Below are 16,446 nucleotides of genomic sequence, written 5' to 3' on the forward strand. Positions count from 1 at the left end.
TGTATTATGCACTTATCTGCTTTACAAATGTGGAAACTGAAGCAGGGAAATTATAAAACTTGCTCTAGGTCATATATAAAAATTGGGACTATGTCCTCAGACTCTCAGACTAGTGCTTTAAAACTAAAGACAAAAGGGACTAAGATCAAAATGAATTTGATTAGTTTTTTTTCTTTCTTTTTATTGAAGGATACAACTTGCATAGGTTTTTTTCATTTGCAGATTTTCAAGGGCTTTGTTAAACAGAGAAGCCGAGAAATCTGTTAGAAGTACTGCTAATGACCTTGAGATATTGCTGACTTCCCTACTCTTTCTGAAGCCCCATTGGAGGGAAATTAATTTCCAAGAGGCTTAAACTTCATTTAAACTATGCCAGAGAAGACTGCCTGGAGCATATGTTAGCTCCTTAGTCTTCTTAATGGGAACTATATCCTACCTTCCATTCCTCTATCCCAAGTAGGCCTGGGTTCAATCTTGACTTGCTGCATTGGAACCTCGTGGGTCATGGGACTAGGGATGTGGCCAAGTAAGAGTCTCCTCTTTATTACTGTTGCCATGAAGTCTATGGCCCTGGTAGGTTTTTTGTGTTGTTTTTTAAAACATTTCTGTGATTTTATAAAAGAGTTTGCTTCTAGCCTTAGGTTCACATAGGTTCTCTGTGGAGCACACAGCTTGTATACAAAGGAAAGGCTACAGACTGGGTAAAATATTCTCTCTTGGTCAGTTGGTTAGTTGGGTCAATAAAAATTGAGATGTACTTTGTGCAGGGCTCAGTACTGACAGTTACAAAAGAATAAGAAGTCAAGCTTTTGCTAGTAGTACATCTTAAAAAGATATCCATATAAGACAAATTAAAAATACAATTACAGAAAAACAGAACAAGTCCAAATAAGTCAGCAAAAGCCAGTACTTGAGAGCTGATGGGAAATGGGTTACAGTTGGGTGGAGTTAGTCAATGAGGACTTTCTGGAAGAGGTGAGTTTTGAAGGAAGGGAGGGGCATGGGTTTGCAAAGAAGGATGAGGAGGCCTTTCCTAGCAATAATGCATGAGCAATGGTAGAGAAGAGAGTGAGCAAGCTCTAAGGACCAAGTGGTAAACAGCTTAGCTTGGTAAGACTGGAGAATCTATGTTAAAGGGTAAGGAGAAACAAGTCGGAGAAAATGGTAAGGACAGTGCATGAAGAGCCTTAAATGGTTATATATCAAATTTGCTTTAACAGAAAAGAGGGAGCCTCAAAGGTTCTTGCATAATAAAAATTACTTTTTAAGAAGCTGAGGTACAGATGAATTAGAATAAAACAAAACTGGAGAAGTAGAAAATAGGGGAGATGCTGCAAAATTTTCCAGGAGAGAAAAAAATGGCTGGGTCCTAATGCCAGCTCTGCCATTTATTAGCTATATGACCTTGGGCAAGTCACTAAATCTCTGTGTGCCTGTTTTCTCATCTGTAAAATGGGGATAATGGTGTCCATCTAACAGAATTGTTGAATGGATTAAATGAATTAATACATGAAAAGTGTTTAGTAAGCACTCAATATATTAGTATGCAATTATTAATTACATTATTAATATATTAGTATTATATTATTATTTTATGACCAAAAAGTGGGCATAGAAATGCATCCATGTAACAAAAGGCCCCATCTCACATCTTACTTTGAAATGATTGCAGCTTTTCAGTCTGTTCTAAAAGGTATGTAGGATTCAGAGGATAGGAGGGCAGGCCTAGTGTCCGAGACTGTGCTGATCAATATAATAGTCACTAGTCACATGGGGCTGTTGAAAACCCAAAATGTGCCTAGTCAAAACTGAGATGTGCTGTAAATTGAGATGTGCTGTAAATACACACTGGATTTCAAAGCCTTATTATGGAAAAAAAAATCATATACATTTATTTTTTTGGCCACCCAGCTTGCGGGAACTCAGTTCCCCCACCTGGGATTGAATCCAGGCGGTGGCAGTGAAAGCCCAGAATCCTAACCACTAGGCCACCAGGGAACTCCCTCATTAAAACTTTTTTGTTGATTGCATGTTGAAATGATAATATTTTGGATATATGGGGTTAAATAAGATGTATCAGTTTCACCTTTTTCTCTTTTTTTTTGAATTTAAAGTTACGTAGCTGGCTTGCATTATATATATATATTTAAAATAAATTTATTTATATAAATATTTGGGTCTTTGTTGCGGCGAGCAGGGGCTACTCTTAGTTGGGGTGTGCGGGCTTCTCACTGCCATGGCTTTTCTTGTTGCGGAACGTGGGCTGTAGGTGGGTGGGCTCAGTAGTTATGGCTGGCGGGCCCTAGAGCGCAGGCTCAGTAGTTGTGGTGCACAGGCTTAGTTGCTCCACGGCATGTGGGATCTTCCCAGACCAGGGATCGAACCCGTGTCCCCTGCACTGGCAGGCGGACTCCCAACCACTGCGCCACCAGGGAAGTCCCTTGCATTATATTTCTATTGAACAATAGTGGTCCAGTACAACTTTCAGCACTGAGTTTTAAAAATTAAGCGGTTCTACATGAGAAGGTTCTATAAAGGAATATGGGGAATTATAGACAAAATCTCCTTGTCCTTGACACTTTAAAACATATATTTAAATATACACACATTTATATGTAATTAATATATATTTATATTAAAAATATATATACCTCAATTTGCGAGATACCTACAAAACTGAGGGAGCCACAGCTAATTTACCTTTAAAGAGGCCACAATTGGTAAAAGGTCTTTTATTTTATTATTATTATTTTTTTTGGCCCCACCACGAGGCTTGCGTGATCTTAGTTCCCCAACCAGGAATCTAACCTAGGCCCTGGCAGTGAGAGCACAGAATCCTAACCACTGGACCGGCAGGGAATACCCAGGTCTTCTATTTTTTTAAAAAAAGCAGAAACAAAGACGAAAACAGAAAAAAAGGTGAAGCACATCTTACTTTTGAACATTAAATCATGAAAACAAAAATCTTCTAATTTCTGAAATCACACCCTCAAAGGTCCAAATCTTATTGGTTTAAGTAACCTGAATTATTAAAGGGTTTCTGACAAAATTTTTCATATCATCCCCTGAAGTTACTACTTAAAATAACAGAAATAATTACGGCCAAAGAGCCTCCCATCAGGGTTTTCTGCTGGTCTGGAGGTAAAAGTCTAGTTTGGGGTTTTGCTCTTAATTGATATTTCAACATTTTGCCCTGACTGCACTGACCAACTACATAGGCTTCTATTTCCAAAGATAGCCCGGGGGTTAGCGGGGTGGGGGGAAAGAGAGAGGGAGAGAGACAGAGACAGAGAGACAGAGTGAGAGAGAGGTAGGGTGTGCGTGTGCGTGTGCGTGTGCGTGTGTGTGTGTGTGTAGGTAGGGGGTGGGGGGCCCTCACGCCTTTTCTGTGCTTCTCAAACCCTTCCGGGCTTCTTCCAGCTCGCAGGCGGCCTGCTCCCCGCAGCGGCGGAGACAGGTGCAGCGCCGGCAGCCGCCTCCCACCCCCAGGGCTAGCCGGCGACCCTACATCCCGCCAAGCTGGCCGCGCCCTCGCCGCTCCGCCCCCTTCCCGGCGCGCGCGCGCACACCGGCGGAGGCGCGCCCGTCCGGCGGGGCCGCGCACGCAAAACTGTCGCTGCTGCCGCCGCCGCCGCCGCCTCCTCCCTCCCTCCCTCCCTCCCTCCCTCTCTCCCTCCCTCCCTGCTGGCCCTCCTCCCCTTCCCTCCCCTCCGCCCCCTTCCTTGTAGGCAGCCGGCCCGCCAGCCCGCGCGTCCGTACTGCCTGCCTCCCGGCCCCTGGCGATCGGGCTGGGTCTCTCCCCCGCCCCCAGGCTCCCCCGGTCGCTCTCCTCAGGCGGTCGCCGGCGCTCGGTGGATGTGGCTGGCAGCCGCCGCCCCCTCCCTCGCTCGCCGCCTGCTCTTCCTCGGCCCTCCGCCTCCTCCCCTCCTCCTTCTCCTCCTCAGCCGCTCCTCTCGCTGCCGCCGCCGCCTCCACAGCCTGGGCCTCGCCGCGATGCCGGAGAAGAGGCCCTTCGAGCGGCTGCCTGCCGACGTCTGCCCCATCAATTACAGCCTTTGCCTCAAGCCCGATTTGCTGGACTTCACCTTCGAGGGCAAGCTGGAGGCCTCCGCCCAGGTACGGCGACCCTCGGGTGCCGGGGGCGAGCTGCCGGGCAAGCAGTTAGGCCGCGCCCACGGGCTGGGCTGGGGGCCCGGTCGGCCGGGCGAGCGGGCGCGCGGGCCTGGGCGCTGCGGACCTGGGGCTGGGGGGGGCCGGCTCGGGGACGGGCGCGCCCCTCTGGGGCGGCCGCGGGGCGCCCGGCGGCTGTGCTCTGCCCTGCCGGCCTGGGGCCCGGGCCGTGCTGCAGGGAGCGCCGCGGGAACCGGCCGGCCCGGCCCGTGTGCCCCTCGGGGCCAGCACACCTGTGTGGAGCCTCCCCCAAACCCCGGCCCTTCCGGGCTTGGTCTTGGTCTGGGAGAGGCTGGAGGGTGTTGGGGAGGCCAGAGGGGTCATCGGAGTCCATGCGTAGCCTCCTGACTCAGTTCTTTTCTCTCGTTCTCCCTACGCCCCATGGAGGACACATTGGAAGGGGCAGTCATCTGGGACTCCGGCTGCCGCGCGTTAGCCAGGAGGGGAGATTCTAGAAGGGGGAAGAGGGTGAGAAGGAGAATGTTAATCCCGGGCAGCCTTGCTGAGTTCTCCCCGCCTGCTCCGGCCCAGGGGCTGGGTTTCTAAGATGATCCGCCCCCTCCCCCTTCTTTCCCTCAAGTGACAGTGCAGCATTGACTTTGTTCTCTCCTAACCTCTAAAGAAGCTGAAGGAGGACCCCCATCTCCGCTTTTCCTTCCATCTTCTTAGCTTTGCAGCCTTTAAAGCAGGTGGATTTATTGGTACAGCGATGGTTGCTTAGCAGTACCCTCCTCTGAAAGAAGCTATTGGTTTTAGCATACCACCGGTGAAAATATTCCATTACTCTTCATTGCAGTTTTTGGTGAATCATGCTCCCCCCGCCCCTCCCCCCGCAGATTATCTAAAGTATTGTTTGATTTTGGAGATCATTAGTATTGATGCCCTACAAAGATCTAGAACAATAGACATTTGTGATACCATGTTATATGATGTATTATGTGAAGTCTGTAATGAAAAATGGGAACTGTTTAGTAGTTACCTTTAAAAAGAATGATGGTAAATACATTTTGTTTCATTTCTTTTCCTACTGCAGTCAGGGGGAAAAAATCAGTAGGCCTCAACCTTAAAGATTAGGGTGTATGTAGCAGCGAAATGAAAGAAATGTAGACTAGTGTAGCGTTCGAATGAATTGAAAGTTGGCAGTTGTTTTTGAAAGCCGAGTACTCAGATTGAAAATATGTCTAAAAGTGTAGAATTAAAAAGTATACTGTCAGATTTGGAGTGCTTGTACGAAAGCATGAGGGCTCTGTTGTCTGGCTGCATCAAAAGGCAAAACTTACCCCTGTGAAAGTCAGGTGATTTAAAAATTTTCCATTAAGAATATGAATCAGAATGAGTGCATCTTGGGTCTAAATTAGGATTTGAGAGGGTTATTTGGGAGAGACTGTTTATTTAAGCCAAGTGACTAGAGTGTTTGATATATATTGGCTGTGGGCAGATGGGAGGGATTGTAAACAGTAGTGTGTCTTGTGACTTGGCAGACCTGTGGGAAGAAGGACCTAGCAATGAATGAGTTTGCATTATGTGCAAAGACTAACATTAAAAAAAAAAATCATTTGTTTCTTTACCCCAATAGTTGGTGTACCCCATAATGCATTCATAATTTTGAGAGGTATACATATTTAGGGAAAAGTTTCAGAAAAAATATTATCAATAATAAAGATTTTCAAATGATTATTTTATTGGGAAATGATAGTTTTGTTTGTGTTAGGGTATAACAACAAGCAGTGACATGCTTGTCCTTACCCCTTTTCTACTTGCTTTTGGAAAGAAATGAGAAATAGTTGGTGGACTGGTTTGTGCCAATGAAGGAGCGTGTGGTAATGTACTAGGTATTAGCAGGGACTCATTAATTTGATACAAGGAAATAAATGAATCTTTTTTTTTTTTTGTAACTAAGTTTTCAAAGCTTTTCAGAAAATTTTTTTCAGGCAAGGTGGCAACACAAATGAAAGATGGCACGATAGAGAATTCTAACAGGTTTTATTAAAGGATGATTGGACTTTTTAATTGTATGCTTTGCCACCTTTGGAAGTGTAAAGAGGAGTTAACATTAGTAAAAAGTTAACATTAGTAGTAAAAAGCATATATTGATGTTTTTGAAATCCATAGATTGGAGCAATAAGTTTAACTTGTGGCATTAGGTGGTATCTGATTGTGGAAATATAAAAATGTGGACAAAATTATATCTCTAGAAGCCTAGATTGATAATTGGTATTGTGTCAGTTCCCTAACAGTTTGGAATTACATTGCACAAAGTATGCAAGTTGCTTGGTTGCTTTAGTTGCAAAATTTTATGAAGCTCAGAGTATTTGTACAGGTTACATATTAGAAACTTAGTGGATTTTTAACCTGGTCTGGGGTGTGGACTTCTGGGGAAGATGAAAATTAGTCAGTGTGCAGTGATTTAAAAGTAGTTGTCTTTTACGTAAGTGAGTGTGGTCTAATTCAGCAGGTTTTGAAAATGTGTTATCATGGGCCTAGAAAAATGGGACATTCCCTTTCCTCTCCTTTTACATTAGGATATTTGAGAGGAACAGACTTCGTAGCTATTTAAAATTCTGACTCTCTTGCTTTGTGGATAATTAATTTAAAAATAGATTACAAGTTTATGTGAGTGGCTACAGTTCCTGGTTATGAGTGTATAGTGGTTTATACAGTAATTCTCTTATGGAAATATTTCACCTGTGCCAGAGAAATTAACTTTATCCTTCAATGCCAGAAGTCAGGATATACTAAACAATCCCTGGCCTCCGCCAACAAAATATTCATGATGGTGATGACTAAATTGGCACGTAGAGGAGAGTTTCAGATACAGTAGATTTTTTGGCAGGCTACAACTTGGCGCCTAAATGGATGTTATTGTCACCCTGTGTTATGGAATTTTCTGCCCAAATTTTGCAGATATTCTATGCAGTCATTTTAGTAGTTTTTTATTACTTAAAACAGATAAAGTTAATTAATTTGTACAGCATTGTGCTAGATCACTAAATGGTCTTAAATTAAATTTGAAAGATTGGTCATAAGGAATTGAATTTGTTCAGATTTTCTATTCTGTTTCTTGAAATGTATCAATGAGGAAACACCTGGGTATAAGAAACTTTTGTATGGTAAGTCCAGTATCATCTGGCATTGAATTTTGCAGTGAATTTTCCAGATAAATGAAGCTTACCCTTTGAGGCACTCAGACTTTAAAAAATATGTAAATATTTTGATGGAAATGTTTATCTTTTTAAGCTCCATAATTCCTCATAATCTAGGTTTCTATCTTTTCTTCTTTTTCTAAATACTGGACAGCATTCTAACATGTCATTGATACTTATAACCATAGATTACCCAAAACTGTGTACTATAATTTATTAGTTTCATATCTTTTCTTTAAAGTTTGTTTTCCTTACTCTCAGGTTATTACTTGCTGCTTGTTGTGCCTTGTTGCTCCCTATTGTGCAATTTCTTCCCTCTTCTATTTTACTGAACTTGATCTGAAGAGGTCTAAGTAACCAAATAAACAAGCTTGTTTGAGCTTAAAATTTTTTTCTAAGTGAGGGTTTGATGGATTCTCTTCTGAGTGTAGGGTATGAGCTTTATTGTATGGACTTTGAATCATCTATTCTGGCTTCCATAAAGGCTTTTTTTTTTTTTTTTTAAACTTCCTGGTTCTTGATAATTGATATTGTCCAATACAACAATACAACCTGGATAAATGCAGTCTTGAGTAGTAAATTATCTATGAAACTTCTCTGAACTTTGCTACATAAATGAGCCTGTTCTTATTGTAAAGTAAATCTTATTCTAATCTGTATTTGAGTCTGTGGCAAAGGACTGAGTCTTCAGATAGCTGTTTTGTTGTTAATTGAGATTAGTTGTCTAGATCTTGGAGATTCCATTTTGAACACCATACAAGTTTGTAGCTCTCAGTTTATTTGGCCACATGTAATCACTTTAAAATTTTATTTTAAATTAGGAAACATTTTAAATACAGAGAAAGTAACCACCACCCAGATTTAGCAGATATTAATGTTTTGCCCCATTTGTTTTAGCGTGTACATGATGTTTTTTGGAAAATAAAATGTCACAGAAACCACTAAAGTTCATTTCCATCTCTTCTCGCCCTCACCCTGAGAGGTAAATTCTCTTTTTTGGTAGGTATTATTCCTATGTATAGTTTTAAAGTTTTAGGGTGTACAAAAGTAGCTACAAACAATAAATAGTAATGTTCTGTATGTTCATGTGTTTATGTGTTATGTTTGACTTTCTGCAGCTTGCCCTTTTTAATGTCTCTTTTGTTAGAAAACTCAGCTCAATTTGTGTTTACTAATTATTTGCTCCTTATTGTCTTTAGAAATTATAGCCCTATTCCACAAAGGCAATGATTATTACAAAATTTTAATGATGAAATCACTTTTTAGGCAAAGTGACTCAGGCTTCAGACTGACTGGTATTTAGAATTATCACACTGGAGATTTCCTTTTACTAAAATCGCAGGATTTTAGCAATCAGAAAAAAACCCTTTTGAGTCTTTCTAGTACATGTAATGTGTATTCCTGAGTGATTGTAGTAAAGACTTATTCAGGAAAAAAATGTCTCAGATTGCTGCTTTCCTAGCTCTTAGGAAACTTCCATTGTAAAATTGTTACCAATGGTCAAGCTGTCTCTTCAGTAGAACCATTACTTAACATTTGGTTCAGTTGAAGTACAGTCTGTATGGGACGCAAAGAAGACTTAACTAACCCTGGGTTTGAATCAAAGAAAGGATATGCTAACGTTCCATTCATTAATAGCACCAAATGGAAAAGTTGAAAATAAGCTTGTTATCAACACAATTTATATGCCAGTTTTAACATTCTGCTTCTATTTTAAGTTTGGAAAGTGAAGATTTTTTTTTTTAAAGGATTTTTAAAATAAATTTATTTATTTATTTATATTTTATTTTTGGCTGTGTTGGGTCTTCGTTGCTGCGCGTGGGCTTTCTCTAGTTGTGGTGAGTGGGGGCTACTCTTCGTGGCAGTGCGCGGGCTTCTCATTGCAGTGGCTTCTCTTGTTGCAGAGCATGGGCTCTAGGTGCATGGGCTTCAGTAGTTGCGGCATGTGGGCTCAATAGTTGTGGCTTGCGGGCTCCAGAGCACAGGCTCAGTAGTTGTGGCACACAGGCTTAGTTGCTCCGCGGCATGTGGGATCTTCCTGGACCAGGGCTCGAACCTGTGTCCTCTGCATTGGCAGGCGGATTCTTAACCACTGCGCCACCAGGGAAGTCCAGTGAAGATGATAATGCTGAAATTCCTTTGATTTATTACCTGTTTTTTTTTTAAATTAAAGTATAGTTGACTTACATTATTACCTGTATTTTTGACAGTGGAACATACAGGTAGTATTCAATAACATGATGATGTTAGTGTGTGAGAAATCATATTGAATCATTAGTCAGTGCTCTTGTTGGGAAAGCATCAAAAAGATCAGTGTGGTGGTTGAGTACTTAAGCATACGCTTAAGTCCACACGGATATTTTAAATTACATTCCTTGGTTGGTACATAGAGTATGCTGATATCCAATATAAGATATAATATGTGCTATATAATACAGCACATAGTTCTTAAATTTTATAGCATTTTGATTAGGTACTTTATAGACTGTTAGGTGCACATTTAGTCTTGGTCTCTGTGCACGGGTTTTTTTTTTTTTTAATTTATTTATTTTATTTATTTATTTTTGGCTGTGTTGGGTCTTCGTGGCTCTGCACCGGCTTTCTCTAGTTGCCTCCAGTGGGGGGCTACTCTTCGTTGAGGTGTGCAGGCTTCTCATTTAGGTGGCTTCTCTTGTTGAGGAGCATGGGCTCTAGGCACGTGGACTTCAGTAGTTGTGGCATGTGGGCTCAGTAGTTGTGGCTTGTGGCTCTAGAGTGCAGGCTCAGTAGTTGTGGCGCACAGGCTTAGTTGCTCCGCGGCATGTGGGATCTTCCTGGACCAGTGATCGAACCCGTGTCCCCTGCGTTGGCAGGTGGATTCTTAACTGCTGTGCCACCAGAAAAGCCCTCTGTGCATGTGTCTTAATAATGTCATCTATTAAGTGATTACTATGTATCAGGCACTAAGTGGTAAAAGCCCTTTCTATGGATTATCCTGTTGTTTAAAATGCATCTCTAGGGGCTTCCCTGGTGGTCCAGTGGTTAAGACTCTACGCTTCCACTGCAGGGGGCACAGGTTTGATCCCTTGTCGGGGAAGTTCTGCATGCCGCGAGGTGCGGCCAAAAAAAAAAAAAAATCTCTAATATGAGACAGAATATACTGTCTGTTTTTTAAAGTTTGAGTGGAGTTCTATTATTAAGATAAGTATTTTTGTTCCTTTAGTTCTCCCCTTCCACCCTTCCAGAAATGGCAATACCCTGAAAAAAAGAATTAATTGGGCTTCCTTGGTGGCGCAGTGGTTGAGAGTCCGCCTGCCGATGCAGGGGACACGGATTCGTGCCCTGGTCCGGGAAGATCCCACATGCTGCAGAGTGGCTAGGCCTGTGAGTCATGGCCGCTGAGCCTGCGCGTCCAGAGCCTGTGCTCCGCAACGGGAGAGGCCACAACACTGAGAGGCCCACGTACCACACACACAAAAAAAGAATTGCTGTTCAACAAGCAGCTTAATTCATTAGTATAAACAGGTGGGTTTTCCCTAAACCCAGGAAGAATTGGAATGTACTTGTAACTAGATGTTGTTGTGCCCTGTACCTTTCCAAAGTTAACGAACACTTTCCCTCAAAATGGTACAATAGTAGTGAGATAAATGTCATTTGGCATATGTAGTGTAGTACAGGTATCTTTTTTTTTTTTTTGCGGTACGCGGGCCTCTCACTGTTGTGGCCTCTCCCGTTGCGGAGCACAGGCTCCGGACGCGCAGGCTCAGCGGCCATGGCTCACGGGCCTAGCCGCTCCGCGGCATGTGGGATCTTCCCGAACCGGGGCACGAACCCACGTTCCCTGCATCGGCAGGCGGACTCTCAACCACTGCGCCACCAGGGAAGCCCGGTACAGGTATCTTGACATGGTAGATTAACTGCTTGGCTACCATTAAATTCATTGTAGATGTTGGTGGATGAAAATAGGATTGCCTAGGTAAAGATTAAGACATGTAACTAGGGACTTCCCTGGTGGTCCAGTGGTTAAGACTCCGTGCTCCCAATGCAGGGGTCCTGGGTTCGATCCCTGGTCAGGGAACTAGATCCTGTGTGCCAGAACTAAGACCTGGCACAGACAAATAAATAAATAAATATTAAAAAAACCAAAACAAAACAACAAACATGTAACTAAGCCACTGTTAATGATTTTGTTGGCATAAACGTCAAACTCTGGAAGGTTTTTATTCATTTTACCCTTTGGAGCACACCCCAGTGCTTCATTTTTGTGTTTCTGAAAATTTTTTTAAAAGTCAGTTTGTGAATAGGCAAAGAGTTGTTCTTTTCTTTTTGTTCAAACATAGTGCTATAAACAGCCAGTTGAGATGTAAAAGTTTTAGTGCTGTTTAGGTATGTTCTGGTGAAGTAAACAGTGTGAAGGAATATTATCACTTACAAAAAAACCCCCAAAAAACAAAAACCCAAAAAACTGTTCACTAAATGGCATTTTTGTTTAGAAACAGGAAGATTTATGAGAAGAATTTTTTTTTTTTAAATGAGCCAAAATAGTTTCACTTTATGTGTTAGAGATTTTGACAGTCTGTTACAGGCTTAATAACATACTATCTGTAATTTAGGTCAGGTAATTTTAGTTTAATATTAATCATGTTTATGTATTGGTTATTAATAAAATAATTACTCTTAGGTATAGCTTTTTCATACAGATTTTATATTACTCTGTGTCCTTACCTAGTTCTGTGGTCCGTTCAGTGACACTCAAGGCACTGTTGGGTTTTGTTTGGTCTATACAGTGTTTTAGAAAATTTTGAATTAGTTGTCATCAATTAGAAATTGGGAGATTGCACATGAAATCTGAATTTGTGGCTTTTTTAAATTGGAAGATCTGTCAACACTGAGTCTGTTTTTTATTGTATATAGCAATAATTGGTTAGCTCCAAGAAATGTCTACTTCCCCCTTCCTTTACACATAGCTTTCCTTTATGCATAGCCTTCACCTGGCCTACTGTACTCATCTGTTTCATTGGCCTCTGTAAGCATATGTGATTTAGGACATCTGTATTTTTGTTATTTTAGATTTAGACCATTAAAATGTCTGAAAATGAATTTGAGATTTTGTGTAATGCAACAGTTATAGAAAGACAAGGTTCCAACCAAATGGAAAATGAGCAAGGGTTGTGAATGAGCAAGTAGGAGAGGAAAAACTTAAGGGTCAAAAAAGAAAGAAAGAAAGAAAGAGAGAGGGAGGGAGGGAAGCAGGGGTGGGGGAGGCAGAGGAAGAGAAACAGAAAGGAGAAAGAGAAAGAAAGAGAAAAGAGGTAACTCATATTACTAGTAATCAGAGAAATTCTAATTAAAACAATAATGGAATACCATTTTTTAAAATAAATTTACTTATTTATTATTTATTTTTGGCTGCATTGGGTCTTTGTTGCCGTGCACAGGCTTTCTCTAGTTGTGGCGAGCGGGGACTACTCTTCCTTGCTGTGTGCAGGCTTCTCATTGTGGTGGCTTCTCTTGTTGCAGATCACAGCTCTAGGGCGCTCGGGCTTCAGTAGTTGTGGCACATGGGCCTAGTTGCTCCATGGCATGTGGGATCTTCCTGGACCAGGGGTCGAACCTGTGTCCTCTGCATTGGCAGGCGGATTCTTAACCATGGCGCCACCACGGAAGTCCCTGGTATACCATTTAATACCCACCAGACTGTCGAAAAATTAAGTTTTTTGGAGGTTGCTGAAACTGGGATTTCTTTATTCTTTGCTTATCGGAGCGTGCATTGAAACTACTCTGGAGGATAATTTTAGCAATTCTTGGTAAAGAAAATGGGTGCACAAGAAGACATGGGCCAAGATGTTTATTATAGTACTCTTTTACATAACAAAAAAGTGGAAATAACCTAACTTCCTTCAGGAAGGAAATGGATAAATAACTGTGGTTTATTTATAGAATGGAATACTACTATGCAGAAGTAAAATTAATGAGTTAGATTTACATCTATCAGCATTTACCTATCTCAGAAACAATGTTAAATTAAAAAAGCAGGTTGCAAAAGGTTATACACACTTTTGATACCATTTGTGTAAGATTAAAAACATTCTTTGCTGATCTTTATATATGTAACAAAAGTACTAAACATATATGAGAGAGATATACATTAGCCTTAGGATAGTGGTTATCTCTAGGGAATGAGGAAGAGAGGAATGGGCTTTCATTATATCTGTATTTTATTTTTTGGATCTAAATCAAGTAAGACAAAGTCTTAAAAGTTTATTTAATCTTGGTGGTGAGTCATTAGTGTCTGTTATATTCAAAATGTTTCTTCAGGAAAAGAAAAAATTTAGAGAGTGTTTTATGAAGTTCTGACATAGTTTATGATACCAGGTTTCTTCCTCTATCCTTACAAAAAGAGGGGACCCTCATGATGGTTTTGATGTGCAGGTTGAAATACATGATTAATTGCAACATATAAGAAATGTTTCCTAATTAAAATTTTTTTGAAATTAAAAAGTTTAATTAAGAAGTTGTTTTAGGGCTTCCCTGGTGGCGCAGTGGTTGAGAGTCCGCCTGCCGATGCAGAGGACACGTGTTCGTGCCCCGGTCCGGGAAGATCCCACATGCCGCGGAGTGGCTGGGCCCGTGAGCCATGGCCTCTGAGCCTGCGCGTCCGGAGCCTGTGCTCCGCAGCGGGAGAGGCCACAACAGTGAGAGGCCTGCGTACAGAAAAAAAAAAAAAAAAAAAAAAAAGTTGTTTTAAATCAAGTTTAAGTAGGAAAAAAAAGGCTTTTATTTAGCTCATTGGTCAGATCTTTGAATTCTGTGAAATACCTAAGTATTTATTATTGCTTTTAATATAATCCAGATATTATAATATCTATTCAGAACTAGTCATTAATTTATACCATTGATGCATATATATTTAGTATTGGTTTAAGTGGTGTTTGGCAAGGGTCCCCAACCCCTGGGCCTTGGACTGGTACCAGTCCGGCCTGTTAGGAACCAGGCTGTACAACAGGAGGTGAGCAGCGGATGAGGGAGTGAAGCTTCATCTGCTGCTCCCCATCGCTCCCATTACCGCCTGAAACCCGCACCCCCCCCATCCATAGAAAAATTGTCTTCCACGAAGCCGGTCCCTGGTGCCAAAAAGGTGGGAACCGCTGATGTATGGGTTTTTAAAAATTGCCTGTGACATATTTTAGGCTGAGATGAAGATGTACGTATTATTAACCTAGGCTATTTCTGACATTGCCAATTTTTTTTTTTTTCTCCTTAGGTGAGGCAGGCAACCAATCAGATTGTGATGAATTGTGCTGATATTGACATTATTACAGCTTCATATGTACCAGAAGGAGATGAAGGTAAGCGCTGTTTTCCCTTTTAATTTGCTGTCTCTGTGTTTATGTATAATATGTACTTGTATGTGCTTTTGTGTGTGTGTATACATAATATATACACTTGCAAATTAAGATATTAATGTTTGTTACTTTTGAAATAGGAAAATTCTTTAGATGTTCATAGGAGATATTTGAGTAATGTAAGATAAAGGAAATGTAACAATTTAAATTCTGCTTCAAACATTAACTTATTTTGTGACCCTAGGCAGATCACATTTCATGAGTGTAAAATAAATATAATATCAATCATGTAAAGCTGAAGAGTTATTTAAAAATTAAGTACTTTGGACATGAAAAGTTTCTCAGGCAGGCTTAGTTCATATGCGGTTTTCTTAAAGTTTTTTTTTTTCTCTTGAAAAATAGATTAAAATTGAGATAGTGTTACTCATAATTGGGAGAAAAATATTTGCTTTATGAGATCTAATGTGAAGGTTAGAAACTAGATGATGGAGTTAATTACAGGGGAAGAATATGTTTAAAAGAAACATGGTATAGAATGTGAGGGAACTCAATTAGCATCTTTAAAATAAGAAATATTTTGGACCTTGTAATTACAGTAAGAATTAAATTGAATAATCAGTTTTGGCCTGAATTCTTATTCCCACATAAACTGCATTTTAAAAAGTTATCAACTTTGGTATAAACTCACAAGTGTATTAATATTGGATCTGAATTACTTTTTACTCTTGACTTCTTCACATTCCTTGTTAAAATGGCTTATTGGTTAGCCTCTACTACTCAGACTTTTCCTCTTAGAAAGTCTTCTCATTTGATATAAATTAAGTTAGAAATTTGACCTTTTAATTTACATTTTGTATTGCTATTTCCCTTCTTTACATTATACTGAAAATAAGCATACAAGTAACATTTTAAGGCCTGGCTATATTTATTTTGTGGATTTTTCTTAAAATATCTTGTCCATAGAAAGATTAAAAAATGCAAGTAGCAGTTGAGCGTATTATTGCCAAGAAGTACTTATGTTCAGTTGATCGTAATTGAGATCAGCTGCTGCCATTTTAAGTTAGAGGAACAGATCCTTCAAATGGACTTTGATTGAGTGCCAACTTTAAAAAAATTGTTTGGTAAATGAAAGAGAGACTGTTTAATTTCTTTAGCTGAAGAAAAATGGGAGCACCTTAGCTAGGCATATCAAGGCAAGCTTTCTTTGTTGTAGATAGAGAACATTTAAATTCAATATAGGGTTTTAAAATGTTGTCAAGTTTAGATAGGTAGAACTAGTAAAATAAGTGTGTACCCTCCAGCTGGCATGGTTTCAGCTCAGGTTTGTTTTTTATCCTCCTCTACTGAAATGCCAGGAAAGAATTCAGAGAATTTAAATGTTTGAATATGCATAACTGAATGGTGCCAAGCTCATAATGATCTGAATCTTAAGGAAGCAGCGTTAGTATTCTCAATGAAAATTCATACAGTAGAGAGGATTTGGAGAGTGATTCATATAAAACATTAAATTTTTTTACATACATAAAATATTTTCTTCAGAACTAGCTAAGGTACATTTCTCAATTTGTTCTCCTATAGCAGTAGGAAATACCTGGAGTCGTGTAAACCCGTTTAATTTTAGAGTATAAAAGAATGGGGAGTTGTATTAATTTCGTGTTTTAAGGAGCCAGAACAGATAGATTTGGCCTTCCAGATATATACATAGCTTAATTTTGCCCTTAGATAGAGAAGCATTTCTTGATTTTTATCTTATTTGGAGAGTATAATATTGTTTCTTTAGAAACTAATAGTTGTGAACTTGACTGTCA

At 40.4% G+C, this 16,446-nt stretch overlaps 1 protein-coding gene across 6 annotated transcripts in view; it reads left to right on the forward strand.

The window, feature by feature from the left end:
* Positions 1–3,661: 3,661 nt before the first annotated feature.
* The window catches only part of NPEPPS (aminopeptidase puromycin sensitive), a 97,515-nt gene continuing 84,730 nt past the window's right edge, over positions 3,662–16,446 (forward strand). For 2 of the 6 annotated variants that reach the window (XR_004478599.2, XM_033410989.2), the window contains exons 1-2: positions 3,706–4,116; positions 14,557–14,641. Coding sequence is in view for 4 of the 6 variants with exons in the window: in XM_033410989.2 (XP_033266880.1) it covers positions 3,856–4,116; positions 14,557–14,641 (346 nt within the window). In the remaining 2 variants the exon portion in view is untranslated. Of the gene's footprint in view, positions 4,117–8,278; positions 8,296–14,556; positions 14,642–16,446 lie in introns of those variants that run through there. The other 4 variants (XM_004282697.4, XR_004478600.2, XM_033410988.2 and 1 more) reach the window with 4 other exon arrangements.

This window comes from Orcinus orca, chromosome 19 (assembly GCF_937001465.1).
Source record: "Orcinus orca chromosome 19, mOrcOrc1.1, whole genome shotgun sequence".
NCBI classification, from domain to species: domain Eukaryota; kingdom Metazoa; phylum Chordata; class Mammalia; order Artiodactyla; family Delphinidae; genus Orcinus; species Orcinus orca.